The sequence below is a fragment of the Oncorhynchus keta genome, chromosome 2 (assembly GCF_023373465.1).
Source record: "Oncorhynchus keta strain PuntledgeMale-10-30-2019 chromosome 2, Oket_V2, whole genome shotgun sequence".
In the NCBI taxonomy this organism is placed as follows: Eukaryota; Metazoa; Chordata; class Actinopteri; order Salmoniformes; family Salmonidae; genus Oncorhynchus; species Oncorhynchus keta.
Window position 1 is genome coordinate 15,570,100 of NC_068422.1, and position 16,750 is coordinate 15,586,849.

The window sequence follows — 16,750 nt, forward strand, 5'->3', positions numbered from 1 at the left end:
TTTCTGCAAGTTCACCTGTTAGAATGAATGACAATGGCTCTCAAGAAAGAGCCCGGCTGATAAATAAATAGGTAGGTAGGTAGCTAAGTCTATCATAGCATGAAGGGGCTATTGTAAACAGTTAGCTTATGTGTAATATGAGCCCAATGTGTTGTCTATGATACTATTTTATTATTATGAATAACATATTTTGCTACATATATAGAGAGGTAATAATAACTGTTATAGTTACAATGTTGTCAGGATTTATCATGGGCTTAAGTGTGTTTTATTTGTCTATTTTCTTCTAACCATTCTTAAACACTTTCCTCAGGTCCGGTAGATTAGCATACTGCAGTGTATATATTTATTACTCTAATTTGAACCAGGCAAGATGTAGCCCACACACAACCCACTGCCCAGTAGGCTATTACAAAACAATCGTCATTTCTAAGAATTCTGTACCATTATAAAGTGTTAGGCCTCGTCACACCATTATAAAGTGTTAGGCCTCGTCACACCATTATAAAGTGTTAGGTCTAGTCACACCATTATAAAGTGTTAGGCCTAGTCACACCATTATAAAGTGTTAGGCCTAGTCACAGCATTAAAAGTGTTAGGCCTAGTCACATCATTATAAAGTGTTAGGCCTAGTCACACCATTATGAAGTGTTAGGCCTAGTCACAGCATTATAAAGTGTTAGGCCTAGTCACAGATGCTCTCATTCTAGCTTACAATATGTTACTATAAGGCACTTTACGTTTACATTTTTGTCAGTTAGCAAGCACTCTTATTCAGAGCGACTGACAGGAGGAGCAAGTAGGATTTAGTGCTTTGCTCAAGTGGGGGCTCCCGAGTGGCGCAGTGGTCTAAGGCACTGCAGTCCCTGGTTTGAATTTAGGCTGTATCACATCCTGCTGTGATTGGGAGTCCCATAGGGCAGTGCACAATTGGCCCAGCGCCATCCAAGTCATTGAAAATAAGAATTTGTTCTTAACTGACTTGCCTAGTTAAATAAAGGCTACATTTAAAAAATAAAAAAAAGGGCACTTATGCAGATTTTTCACATAGTCGGCTTGAAGATTTCAAATCAGTGACCTTTGGTTACTGGCCAAGTGCTGTTAACCGCTAGGCTACCTGCCGCCCACCAACTGTAATCAAGGTTCTCCCCTGCTCTGTTTTGTAAGTTTGCCGTATCATATGCACTCTTAACTGGCTGTTCACCTCCACACACCGTATAAACAGGGATGGCAGGTAGAACAATCTCTGACGTAATCAAAGAGCTGAAATAACTCCCTTTTTGTTAGTAATGAATAGTAATGCAGACCAGATCTTTCAGTGTTCCCCCTCTCTTCAGTTCTCATCATATTGTATGTATAAGTTCTAAGTAGTCCGGTGAAAATTTGTTTGTGAGAGCGACAGACCTTTGTAGGGCTGTAAACCAAAGCGCACTATTGTGTTTAATTACCAGTTAAAGCTTTTCCCCTCCTTTAGTCATTCATGTAGAAAAAACTACATCAGTCTGGGGAATGGAGGAAAATGTTTACCAGTTTTAACCATATGGGGGGTGGCGGGAGGGGGTGGAGTGGCTTATGGAGTGGCTTATATAGTGACTGTAATATTCTTAGCTCAGCCTCACCTGAAATAATCAAGTCTTACTTGAAAACTTTGTTTTACAAACACAACTTCCTGCATTATATTAATGAATTCACTTTAAAAACATTTTTTTATGTATACATCACTAGCAGGTAGTAAGTATACTGCCATAAATGCAGGAAAATACATGAAGTGCTGGTAACGTGTAACAATGCTCTCATCAGACAAACATTTCCCACTAGAAATCTGGGAACCGAGTTCACCTCATCTCGCCAAACTCCTCTCTCTGGTGCTGTAACAATATTCTGAGCCTGGATGTCCAGACTGTCCTACTATGATATTCCACGCTCACTCATTTGTTTGTGTGACAATTTTTTGTTTTTGTTACTTTGTTACTTAAATTTAAATTTTTGTTCTAAAATTGACTATTATGTTCTAAAATTGAGTAGTTTGTTCAAAAATTGACTTATGTTCTAAAATTGAGTAGTTTGTTCTAAAATTTACTTATGTTCTAAAATGGAGTAGTTTGTTCTAAAATGGTCTATTTATTCTTCTCTTCAGACAGAGTGTTGAATATGTCATTGGAGGAGAGGCGTAAGGAGTACCGTCGGTCTGAATATGTACCTCTGGACCAAATCAACACCTGGAAGCAGTCTCAGAGTACAGAAGGTGAGAGATACACTCAGAGGCCTTGTTTGAATTCTTCAGAAATCCTTCCTTCCTTCCTACCTTCCTCCCTTCCTTCCTTCCTTACTTTCTTGAAGTAATCACAAGTCTGAATTGGTAGAGTATTGGTGAAAGTGACCTTACATCTATCCAATCACTAAAAAATATGTGCTTATCTCAAGGAAACAAGGAAGGAAGGATGCATTTCTAAAGTATTGGAACAGGTCCAGAGATCCCCACCAGAGCCTGAGCCTATTGATGTGGAGACTGCTGACTAATAATCACACTAAGTGATGAATCTGAACAATGAATAAGCTAGTTCACCTGAAGAGACATTCAAAGGGAACAACTTTCCAATTTCAATCTTCAACTCTAGCCTTTAAATGATTGCTTTTACTTGTAACCTCATGACATAACAGCTTAATAACACTGTCATAAGATTGACATAACCCTTCAAGGCCACCATCTTACGCTTTATGACAACCAGCAAAGCAACTTTGCCGCTCTGTGTAATGCACTCCCATTAATAGTAACAGCGTCTGCTAAATGACTAACATGTAAATATCTCTTAGCCTCTGTGTCACACTGCGGTTAGTTTTTTTTGTGGCTTCCATAAATGTAATTGGCTGCATCATTTCCAACCTCTCATATATATATTTTTGTAAATATATACAAAAGATATACAGTACCAGTCTAAAGTTTGGACACAACTACTCATTCAAGGGTTTTTCTTTATTTTTAATATTTTCTACATTGTAGAATAATAATGAAGACATCAAAACTATGAAATAGCACATATGGAATCAAGTAGTAACCAAGAAAATGTTAAACATATCAAAATATATCTTCTAAGTAGCCACCATTTGCCTTGATGACAGCTCTTGGCATTCTCTCAACCAACTTCACCTGGAATACTTTTCCAACAGTCTTGAAGGAGTTCCCACAAATGCTGAGCACTTGTTGACTGCTTTTCCTTCCTTCAATTGCGTTGAGGTCGGGTAATTGTGGAGGCCAGGTCATCTGATGCAGCACTCCATCACTCTCCTTCTTGGTCAAATAGCTTGGAGGTGTGTTGAGACATTGTCCTGTTGAAAAACAAATGATAGTCCCACTAAGCGCAAACCAGATGGGATGGCGTATTGCTGCAGAATGCTTTGGTACCCATGCTAGTTAAGCCATGCTGGTTGGGTGCCTTGAATTCTAAATAAATCACTGACCGTTTCACCAGCAAAGCACCCCCACACCATCACACCACCACCTCTATTCTTCACTGTGGGAAAAACACATGCGGAGATCATCCATTTACTACTCTGCATCTCACAAAGACACGGCGGTTGGAACAAAAAATCTCAAATTTGGACTCATCAGACCAAAGGACAGATTTCCACCGGTCTAATCTCCATTACTCGTGTTTCTTGGCCCAAGCAACTCTCTTCTTCATATTGGTGTCCTTTTGTTGTTGCAGCAATTAGACCATGAAGGCCTGATTCACGCAGTCTCCTCTGAACAGTTGATGTTGAGATGTTTCTGTGACTTGAACTCTGTGAAGCACTTATTTGGGCTGCAATTTTAGAGGCTGGTAACTCTAATGAACTTATCCTCTGCAGTCCTCATGAGAGCCAGTTTCATCATAGCGCTTGATGGTTTTTGCGAGTGCACTTTAAGAAACTTTCAAAGTTCTTGAAATGTTCTTTATTGACTGACCTTAATCTCTTAAAGTAATGATGGACTGTCGTTTCTCTTTGCTTATTTGAGCTGTTCTTGCCATAATATGGACTTGGTCTTTTACTACATAGGGCTATCTTCTGTATACCACTACTACCTTGTCGCTACACAACTGATTGGCTCAAACGCATTAAGAAAGAAATTCCACAAATGAACTTTTTACAAGGCACAGACCTGCTAATTGAAATGCATTCCAGGAGACTACCTCATGAAGTTGGTTGAGAGAATTCCAAGAGTGTGCAAAGATGTCATCAATGCAAAAGGGTGGCTACTTTGAAGAATCTCAAATCTGAAAGATATTTTGATTTGTTTAACACTTTTTTTTGTTACTACGTGATTCATAAGGGTTATTTCATAGTTTTAAAGTATTCACTATTAGTCTACAATGTATATAATAGCAAAAATAAAGAAAAACCTTGGAATTAGTAGGTGTGTCCAAACTTTTGACTGGTACTGTATATAAAAAAAAAATATATACACTACCGTTCAAAAGTTTGGGGTCAATTAGAAATGTTTTTGTTAAAAAAAAAAGAAAAGCACATTTTTTGTCCATTAAAATTACATCAAATTTATCAGAAATACAGTGTAGACATTGTTAATGTTGTAAATGACTATTGTAGCTGGAAACAGCAGATTTTTAAAACAAAGACATACAAAGACATTTCTAAGTGAGCCCAAACTTTTGAACGGTAGTGTATGTTCCTTTATTCTCCCCTAACCCTACCACCCCTCCCCTAATTGGAGTAAACTAATGGACAACAACACTTAGTCTTCTTCTTCCATCTTATACATACTATATACATTTTATGGACACAGCATATTTTACAATAGTTATCTTTTATTTGTTTTTAGTCCCATCCTTCAGCTACACTCAACCCCTCCCATCCATCAACCCTGTGATGTTTAATTCATGCGAAAAGACAACTGCCCTTCAAGGGAAACGACAAGGACAGAGGAATCAATCCAAGCCTGTAATCTTTTCAGTTTGCCCAACTCGCTTATAAAGTTAGCATTGTCTTGGAAAATAAAATGTTATCGTCGAGTTGTCAATGCCTGTGATGATTAAAGTTTTTATATCAGATTGTACAATTTATCTCTTGACTAGACTACACTTTGACACAGACTAGTTTGGCCACATAATAACGGTAATAATAATACATTACATTTGTAAGGTGCTTTTCATTACAAGAATAATCTCAAAAGTGCATAAAATAAAACATTTACTGTAGTAAAATTAATGAATACATAAATAGGATAATATAACAAAAAACTATCAAAGTCTAGGAGGGTAGGCCAGCCAGTACCTGTATAGATACATGTTATACACACACACACACACACACACACACACACACACACACACACACACACACACACACACACACACACACACACACACACACACACACACACACACACACACACACACACACACACACACACACACACACACACACACACACACACACACACCCTGCAGGCAAGTGGTACTGACTGTATTGTAGGAATCAATGTTAATTGCCCAGTCTTTATTTCCATTAGACCCATAAGATCCTGGTCAAACGTAGTGCACTATATTTGCAGTAGTGTGCCATTTTGGAACACATTCCTGATGTGATTATCATGATCTGATGCCTGACACTGAATTCACTGATGAAAGATGAATTGGTTTAGTTGTGTGTGTGTGTGTGTGTGTGTGTGTGTGTGTGTGTGTGTGTGTGTGTGTGTGTGCCACAGTGATAAAAATGTGGAAGTATTATTTTGAAGCTGTTTTGGGGGGTTTTGTAGATTCGATCTGAAATGTCAGTTGGCATATTTAGCAGAACCACAGGTGGCTGGAGGCTCATAGTAATAGCTTAAATGAATGGAATGGTATTTGATGCCATTTCATTCACTCTATTCCAGCCATTATTATGAGCCGTCCTCCCCTCACCAGCCTCCTGTGAGCAGAACACTTTTGTGAATTTGTACACATATGAATCTGCTTGAAGTTTGGTTGACTTTTTCTCATATTTTCAGTACATACCCCTACCCCAGTTGTGTGTATCTATGTATGGTGCATTTCGGAAAGTATTCAGACCCCTTGACATTTCCACATTTTGTTACTTCACAGTATTTTTCTAAAATGTATTAAATAGTATTTTCTCTCATCAATCTAGGTAGGATTCTACAAGATTGGCACATCTGTATTTGGGGAGTTTCTCCCGTTAATCTCTGCAGATCCTCTCAAGTTCTGTCAGGTTGGATGGGGAGCATAGCTGCACAGCTATTTTAAGGTCTCCAGAGATGTTGATCAGGTTGAAGTCTGGCTGGGCCACTCAAGGACATTCAGAGACTTGTCCCGAGGCCACTCCTCCTTTGTCTTGGCTGTGTGCTTAGGGTCATTGTCCTGTTGGAATTCTGAGGTCCTGAGTGCTCTGGAGCAGGTTTTCATCAAGGATCTCTCTGTACTTTACTCTGTTCATCTTTCGCTCGACCCTGACTCGTCTCCTAGTCCCTGCCGCTGAAAAACATCCACACAGAATGATGCACCGTAGGGATGGAGCGAAGTTTCCTCCAGACGTGCCACTTGGCATTCAGGCCAAAGAGTTCAATCTTGGTTTCATCAGACCAGAGAATCTTGTGTCTCATGGTCTGAGAGTCTTTTATGTGCCTTTTACTGAGGAGTGGCTTCCGTCTGGCCACTCTACCATAAGGGCCTGATTGGTGGGGTGCTGCAGAGATGGTTGTCCTTCTGGAAGGTTCTCCCATCTCCACAGAGGAACTCTGGACCTCTGTCAGAGTGATCATCGGGTTCTTGGTCACCTCCGTGACCAAGACCCTTCTCACCCGATAGCTCAGTTTGGCCGGGAGGCCAGCTCTAGGAAGAGTCTTGGTGGTACCAAACTTCTTCCATTTAAGAATGATGGAGGCCACTGTGTTCTTGGGGACCTTCAATGCTGCAGAAATGTTTTGGTACCCTTCCCCAGATCTGTGCCTCGACACAATTCTGTCTCGGAGCTCTATGGACAATTCCTTTGACCTCATGGCTTGGTTTTTGCTCTGAAATGCACTGTCAACTGTAGGACCTTCTATAGACAGGTGTGCGCCTTTCCAAATCATGTTCAATCAATTGAATTTACCACAGGTGGACTCCAATCAAGTCGTAGAAACATCTCAAGGATGATCATTGGAAACAGGATGCACCTGAGCTCAATTTCGAGTCTCATGGAAAAGGGTCTGAATACTTATGTAAAGAAGGTATCTGTTTTTTATTTTTAATACATTTGCAAACATTTTTTAAAACCTGCTTTCACTTTGTCATTATGGGGCGTTGTGTGTAGATTGTAAGTGTATTTCATCCATTTTAGAATAAGGCTTTAACGTCACAAAATGTGGAAAAAGGGAAAGGGTCTGAATACTTTACGAATGCACTGTATGTCTGTTAGTCTGTTAATGTATTTGTTTGTCTGTCTGTCTGTGTCTGTCTGTGTTTGTCTGTGTGTTTGTCTGTCTGGCTTGCTGGCAGGCTGTGTGTTTGTGCCTGTAAGTTTACTCTTTTAAACCCTCAATAATGCACTAGTCTATAGAACAACAATGATATGGCTCATTCCAGATGTACAGTATTCCACAAGGACATTGACAAGAAGAACTAAGCTAAAAAAACTAGTAATCTGTCCTTATTTCTGGTCCTGTCTTTAAGAGTACCTGTACAGTGTAGCTAATGAACAAACCCCTGCTCTTGTTGTTTCTAGTGACAGAGGAAGAGGAAGGGAAGGACCTTCTGAGAGACAAAGTATCTCTCTACAAGGGTGACATCACCATCCTCGAGGTCGATGCCATAGTTAACGCAGGTACGATGCTTTGTTATTCATTTACATTGGTTTGATGCAGGAGTTTGTCAAACTATGGCTAAATACGTTTGCACTGCTTTAATGCTGATGTTTATGAAACAAGCCATGTCTATGGTGAACAGTTGTTTCACACTACAACCTCATGACATGCAGTTTGTCTGTGTTTGTTAATGCTGATGTTTATGAAACAAGCCATGCCTATGGTGAACAGTTGTTTCACACTACAACCTCATGACATGCAGTTTGTCTGTGTTTGTTAATGCTGGTAAGGTGCTTTTAAAATGGAGTTTCACTAGTTTAATGTAGGAAGCTGTGAAACAAGCAAAACCATGTTTTTTCTGTGTCTGTTATTTCTGGTAAGGTGCTTTATAAATGAACTTTCAACAGTTCAGAGTGTGTGAAATCAGCAAAGCTGTGGTTTTTCAACATCTATAGAACGTTTTTTCACGCTACAAACTTACAACACGCAGTCAGTGTGATTTATGAGTTTGCTGCCCTCTAGTGTTGGTGGGTGTAAAGTGCTGACTCTTGTTGGATTGATTGGTGGATTGTGGGTCATAGAAACAAATATGGTGAATCATTATTGACTTTGAGGAGTTCTGTAGTAGTTCATTGTGGGGTGAGAGAAAACATCATTCCTATTTCAGGATTTGGCTGCTAAGACTTGCCTTGAGGGCCACACTTTTTGTGGGCCTGTGTGGGATACAGTGAATGATGTGAGCGTATGTTTTTAATGTAGAGGTAAGAGTAATGTGGTTACTAGTAGTCTGGTTAATTAACAGCCCATTATCTGTAGAAGCTCGCTAATTGTGTGTTCTCTTACTGGTATTTTATTCTGACAGGTGGTTTGAGAGATTAGCAGAATAGTAAGTAGTTCACTTCCTTGTCTGTTGGTATTCACACCAACCTATGGCAGAGCACCTGTGTTACTTACCATCAACTTACTGTATGGCAGAGAGCCAGAACAATATGAAACATTGTGCTAAATAGCAGAATAGGGACCCATGCATTTTTTGGTGATAGGATTGTGTTCCAATTATTGTTAGTTGTGAGGATGGTTGGTCCATCCCTTATAATGGAGCAAATTGATAGTGAACCCACCGTTATCGGCAGCGAGTACCCTCACACTGCGATCATGTCAAGCAAACATGGTTTCAGAAATAAATGTAGCCTTGTCTAGCGGTTCCCCCCAGTTTTCCCCCAGTGTTGTTTCATTGGCTACCTTTACTAATTTCCAGCGAAGGCCAAAATACGAAACCGCTGTGTTTCAATACCACGCTCTTCTACCGTCTCCCTCGGCTGAATATTTGAGTCCTTTCTAGTCCATTCTTAGTTTGAACAGTTCAGTCATTGATATTACTTTTGAAAAGCCATCGGCAGCATCATAGAGGTTTAGTGGTGATTTTAAATGTGAAGACAATATGTCTATGGAAGTGGCAGTGCACTGTAGAGAGATATTATGGTATTACTGTAGAGAGAGATTATGGTATTACTGTAGAGAGATATTATGGTATTACTGTAGAGAGATATTATGGTATTACTGTAGAGAGAGATTATGTTATTACTGTAGAGAGATATTATGGTATTACTGTAGAGAGATATTATGGTATTACTGTAGAGAGATATTATGGTATTACTGTAGAGAGAGATTATGTTATTACTGTAGAGAGATATTATGGTATTACTGTAGAGAGAGATTATGGTATTACTGTAGAGAGAGATTATGTTATTACTGTAGAGAGATATTATGGTATTACTGTAGAGAGAGATTATGTTATTACTGTAGAGAGATATTATGGTATTACTGTAGAGAGATATTATGGTATTACTGTAGAGAGAGATTATGTTATTACTGTAGAGAGATATTATGGTATTACTGTAGAGAGAGATTATGTTATTACTGTAGAGAGATATTATGGTATTACTGTAGAGAGATATTATGGTATTACTGTAGAGAGATATTATGGTATTACTGTAGAGAGAGATTATGTTATTACTGTAGAGAGATATTATGGTATTACTGTAGAGAGAGATTATGGTATTACTGTAGAGAGAGATTATGTTATTACTGTAGAGAGATATTATGGTATTACTGTAGAGAGAGATTATGTTATTACTGTAGAGAGATATTATGGTATTACTGTAGAGAGATATTATGGTATTACTGTAGAGAGAGATTATGTTATTACTGTAGAGAGATATTATGGTATTACTGTAGAGAGAGATTATGTTATTACTGTAGAGAGATATTATGGTATTACTGTAGAGAGATATTATGGTATTACTGTAGAGAGAGATTATGTTATTATTGTAGAGAGATATTATGGTATTACTGTAGAGAGAGATTATGGTATTACTGTAGAGAGAGATTATGTTATTACTGTAGAGAGATATTATGGTATTAATGTAGAGAGATATTATGGTATTACTGTAGAGAGAGATTATGTTATTACTGTAGAGAGATATTATGGTATTACTGTAGAGAGATATTATGGTATTACTGTAGAGAGAGATTATGTTATTACTGTAGAGAGAGATTATGTTATTACTGTAGAGAGAGATTGTGTTATTACTGTAGAGAGATATCATGTTATTACTGTAGAGAGATATCATGTTATTACTGTAGAGAGAAATGGTGTTATTACTGTAGAGAGAAATTGTGTTATTACTGTAGAGAGATATTGTGTTATTACTGTTGAGAGAGATTGATAGATTTGATCTCAATGGTTATTACTGTCTCCTGTGTAACCAGCTGTTTTTATGCACATTAGCATCTTGGTACATAACCTCTATTGGAGCCAGCAGCATCTGTACTCACACTCAAAAGACCCAAATACCACAGAATATTAGCATATGGGAAGTGTCGGTTTGCCTGTGTCTTTTATGTATGGATGCATACGGCCAGCTGGAATGTCTATTGTTCTATATCAGCCTAGAAAGCAGAAACATAATGCTTAGGTTACACTGTAATTGTTGCATCTAAAATATGTAGCCCCTTTCCTGCAGTCAAATTACCAAATCGCCCTCTAGTGGCCTCATGGGTTGAATGCTATAAATACTTTTTATAATTTCATAACTAATAAACATTATTTAAAAATTACCCACTAAAATCCAGTGAATTTATGTTGAATGGTTTTGTTATATTTCAGTCTTCTGTGATGTATATAAGGTGTAATATTGGGATGCAAACACAAAATGTTATATATTTTTTAAGCGCATAACCATGTGTGTGAGATGTATACTTTTGTTTCAAAGCAGATTTGTTTAAGACTACCAAGGAACACTCCGTAATTTTTAAAATTCCGTCTGAACTCATACAATTCTCTCTTGAGGCTAACCTGTGTAAACAAAGGCTAAAACATTATTTGGAATACAAACATGACTTTCTGGCTTTTCTAATTTCACTAACAATGAAAAAACTTCAGGAGAACATTTCATGTCTGTGTGACATTGTGCTGTGTGCTCTGTGTGTGTTCTCTGTGTGTATGCCCTGTGTGTGTGCTGTCTGCACAGCCAACTCAATGGTGTACATTTAACTCTGACAGTGTAAAATGTACACTATTCTCAGTGAACATATGAGTCCCACTGAACTGGTGTTAAAATAACACTTTTCAAAGCTTTAAAGATGTAACGTGTAACTCTTAACGTGTTCAAATGAACTTGATTGTGGTGTTTGCATAGCTCTACTGTAGAGTAATATGCAACACCTACAGTGTAAAACATAACACTTGATTTAGAGTAAACTGGACTCACTTTTCTTAATGCTGACACTGTTACACGTTCTCACTGTAGGAAACTAACACCTGTAGTGTTACAGTAAATCATTTTGGGGTGTTGAAGCTGACGTGCATACCTATATGACGTAAGTAGATGACGTGCATACGTATATAACGTAGGTAGATGACGTGCATACCTCTATAACGTAGGTAGATGACGTGCATACGTATATAACGTAGGTAGATGACGTGCATACGTATATAACGTAGGTAGATGTAGAGAAACTTCACTATGCCTTGGGACCAATGTCAAATTGTGTGTGTTTATGTCCCATCAAATTAAGGAATATATTTTGCAAGATTTTAAGAATATATATTTTAAAGTAGTGTCCTTTTAAAAAATAATAATACTTTGCCTTGGACCTTTTGTATTGGTACAAATATAACTAAAAACTAAAAAAAAAAAAAAAAAAAACGTGCATACCTATATAACGTAAGTAGATGACGTGCATACCTATATAACGTAAGTAGATGGCGTGCATACGTATATAACGTTTAGATGACGTGCATACCTATATAACGTAGTTAGATGACGTGCATATGTATATAACGTAAGTAGATGACGTGCATACCTATATAACGTAAGTAGATGACGTGCATACGTATATAACGTAAGTAGATGACGTGCATACGTATATAACGTAAGTAGATGACGTGCATACGTATATAACGTAAGTAGATGACGTGCATACGTATATAACGTAAGTAGATGACGTGCATACGTATATAACGTAAGTAGATGACGTGCATACCTATATAACGTAAGTAGATGACGTGCATACGTATATAACGTAAGTAGATGACGTGCATACCTATATAACGTAAGTAGATGACGTGCATACGTATATAACGTAGGTAGATGACGTGCATACGTATATAACGTAGGTAGATGACGTACATACCTATATAACGTAGGTAGATGACGTGCATACGTATATAACGTAAGTAGATGACGTGCATACGTATATAACGTAGGTAGATGACGTGCATACGTATATAACGTAAGTAGATGACGTGCATACGTATATAACGTAGGTAGATGACGTGCATACGTATATAACGTAGGTAGATGACGTGCATACGTATATAACGTAGGTAGATGACGTGCATACGTATATAACGTAGGTAGATGACGTGCATACGTATATAACGTAGGTAGATGACGTGCATACCTATATAACGTAGGTAGATGACGCTCATACGTATATAACGTAGGTAGATGACGTGCATACGTATATAACGTAGGTAGATGACGTGCATACGTATATAACGTAAGTAGATGACGTGCATACCTATATAACGTAAGTAGATGACGTGCATACCTATATAACGTAAGTAGATGACGTGCATACGTATATAACGTAAGTAGATGACGTGCATACGTATATAACGTAGGTAGATGACGTGCATACTTATATAACGTAAGTAGATGACGTGCATACGTATATAACGTAGGTAGATGACGTGCATACGTATATAACGTAGGTAGATGACGTGCATACGTATATAACGTAGGTAGATGACGTGCATACGTATATAACGTAGGTAGATGACGTGCATACGTATATAACGTAGGTAGATGACGTGCATACGTATATAACGTAGGTAGATGACGTGCATACGTATATAACGTAGGTAGATGACGTGCATACCTATATAACGTAGGTAGATGACGTGCATACGTATATAACGTAGGTAGATGACGTGCATACGTATATAACGTAGGTAGATGACGTGCATACGTATATAAAGTAGGTAGATGATGAGATGACGTATATAACGTAGGTAGACGACGTGCATACATATATAACGTAGGTAGATGACGTGCATACGTATATAACGTAGGTAGATGACGTGCATACGTATATAACGTAGGTAGACGACGTGCATACATATATAACGTAGGTAGATGACGTGCATACGTATATAACGTAGGCAGATGACGTGCATACCTATATAACGTAGGTAGATGACGTGCATACCTATATAACGTAGGTAGATGACGTGCATACCTATATAACGTAAGTAGATGAAGTGCATACGTATATAACGTAAGTAGATGACGTGCATGCGTATATAACGTAAGTAGATGACGTACATACGTATATAACATGAGTAGATGACGTGCATACGTATATAACGTAGGTAGATGACGTGCATACGTATATAACGTAAGTAGATGACGTGCATACCTATATAACGTAGGTAGATGAAGTGCATACGTATATAACGTAAGTAGATGACGTGCATACGTATATAACGTAGGTAGATGACGTGCATACGTATATAATGTAAGTAGATGACGTGCATACGTATATAACGTAAGTAGATGACGTGCATACGTATATAACGTAGGTAGATGACGTGCATACTTATATAACGTAAGTAGATGACGTGCATACGTATATAACGTAAGTAGATGACGTGCATACGTATATAACGTAGGTAGATGACGTGCATACGTATATAACGTAAGTAGATGACGTGCATACGTATATAACGTAGGTAGATGACGTGCATACGTATATAACGTAGGTAGATGACGTGCATACGTATATAACGTAGGTAGATGACGTGCATACGTATATAACGTAGGTAGATGACGTGCATACGTATATAACGTAGGTAGATGACGTGCATACCTATATAACGTAGGTAGATGACGTGCATACCTATATAACGTAGGTAGATGACGTGCATACGTATATAACGTAGGTAGATGACGTGCATACCTATATAACGTAGGTAGATGACGTGCATACGTATATAACGTAGGTAGATGACGTGCATACCTATATAACGTAGGTAGATGACGTGCATACGTATATAACGTAGGTAGATGACGTGCATACGTATATAACGTAGGTAGATGACGTGCATACGTATATAACGTAGGCAGATGACGTGCATACCTATATAACATAGGTAGATGACGTGCATACCTATATAACGTAGGTAGATGACGTGCATACGTATATAACGTAAGTAGATGACGTGCATACGTATATAACGTAGGTAGATGACGTGCATACGTATATAACGCAGGTAGATGACGTGCATACGTATATAACGTAGGTAGATGACGTGCATACTTATATAACGTAGGTAGATGACGTGCATACGTATATAACGTAAGTAGATGACGTGCATACGTATATAACGTAAGTAGATGACGTAAAAAACACTACGAAAAATACAGCGCTACACAGAACAAAAGCAGAAAAATACTAATCGCACACTTCCAACTACTAAATAAGTTCAAGTTGAGCAGTCATTTGAAAGAGTAAGAACATTTCAGCGAGACAACTCAAAAGTGAAATCCATTAATGCCAAGATTATGGAATTCATTATGCTGCTTGCTATGGGCGTCACGGCTGACATTTGGCCCAGCTATGTCAGCCCCATGGGCATGCTGAGTCTGACAGCATAGTGGGTCGACCAGGATTTTGTACTGAGGAAAGCTGTATTGCATGCTCAAGAATGTGCTGCCATTTCAATGGCATTTGAGAACATGTTTGAAACTTGGGAACATGAACACACTCCTAGCGCTATTTCAACAACTGACTGGAGAAATAAGCTCATCAACTGCGTCTGCAGCAGACGTGATACCCTCTGTCATGGCATTAAAACGCCTGATCAACAAAACTGCAGACAGACCGTGGGGTTAAAACTTACAAAAGTACCCGAGGCTGTGAACAAGAAATTCGGTTGTATTCTCTCTGAGCCTGTTTACTGTGTCGCCACCATGCTCGGTGCTAAGTACAAGGACCACTACTTCGATGCAGATAAGAAACAAGGTTTACGTGAAATGTTACATACACAGCTGGACAAGATGGAAACGGACACAGTGACAGTGCACACCGAGGAAGAGGCCACAGACAGACAGAGCTGAAACTTTACTGCTTGACATGTATGATGAAATCCTGGTTGAGAATGAAACGACTGAACAAATGAACAACGAAACAGAACAGCAAGTAAGTGAAAGAAATAGGTTTTGATTATGTTTTACTGGTAATGGGGACATACGTAAATGCCAACAACATAACATTTTGGTCAGTGTGTGTGTGTGTGTGTGTGTGTGTAACCTTTATTTAACTAGGTAAGTCAGTTAAGAACAAATTATTCTTTACAATGACGGCCTACCCCGGCCAAACGCGGACGACGCTGAGCCAATTGTGCACCGCTCTATGGCACTCCCAATCACGGCCGGATGTGATACAGCCTGGATTCAAACCAGGGACTGAAGTGACGTCTCTTCCACTGAGATGCAGTGCCTTAGACCACTGCGTCTATGTGTGTGTGTTAACTATTTAACTGTACTAGAATGCTTAAAAGGCCGCTAAAGTTTTTAAATATCGGATATCGGTAAGGTTTGTTTTTGGCAAGTAAAATATTGGATATCGGTATCGGGCAAAAATGTCATATCGGTGCATCCCTAGTTGTTTTAACACTTTATGGTTTAAATCCTAATTTGCATTTTTCCTAGGGTGCCATTTTTCTTTTTGAGGAAATTCTAGAGTCAACACCCATGACTGTATTTGTTAGTGACAGAGACATTATTGAAGTCTTTCATTTTAAACCTGTGTCTTTCACCAAGTGAGTTTCTGGGCTAATTCTATCATTCAAATTCAACTCTGACAATACATTACATGTATCCTAAGACCTTACCTATTGGCCTAGTTGATGGCCTAGTTTTACTCCAACACAGTGGTGTTAGGAAACTCCAGGTTTACATACCACATCAGACCTGCAAGTCACATTATCCTGGCTTGCAAAGTGGTGTATCCAACAGTTTGCATTTTTATTCATGCGCAACCTGCATTCAGAATGACTGTCATAAAAAACACTACCTAAATAATTTAAACCAGAACAACCATTTCAATAATGGGGGCAATAAATCTAACTGATTGGGTTAAAAAGTATGTTATCTTTCTTTGTGTAACATAAGATGAACCAATTAATTAACGTACATGCAAAAACGCAGATATTAAAAACAATCCTAAAAAGTAATCTACCTGCATAGCATGCTGGGAAAAATGATAGTGATAGGTGTAGTTTTGATGGGACTGTTTTACTCTCAATAACAATACCTGTGGTTATTAACACCAGCAATGGGGTTATTTTACACCACTGAGTGTTCATTTCACTCTTACAGAATTAATTTAACTTCTGAA

At 38.4% G+C, this 16,750-nt stretch overlaps 1 protein-coding gene across 1 annotated transcript in view; it reads left to right on the forward strand.

The window, feature by feature from the left end:
- LOC118371473 (ADP-ribose glycohydrolase MACROD2-like) overlaps positions 1-16,750 on the forward strand; it is a 31,073-nt gene that overhangs the window by 658 nt on the left and 13,665 nt on the right. Inside the window, exons 2-3 of the mRNA XM_035756914.2 lie at positions 2,138-2,245; positions 7,702-7,800. Of these exons, the coding sequence (XP_035612807.1) occupies positions 2,138-2,245; positions 7,702-7,800 (207 nt within the window). The remainder of the gene's footprint in view (positions 1-2,137; positions 2,246-7,701; positions 7,801-16,750) is intronic.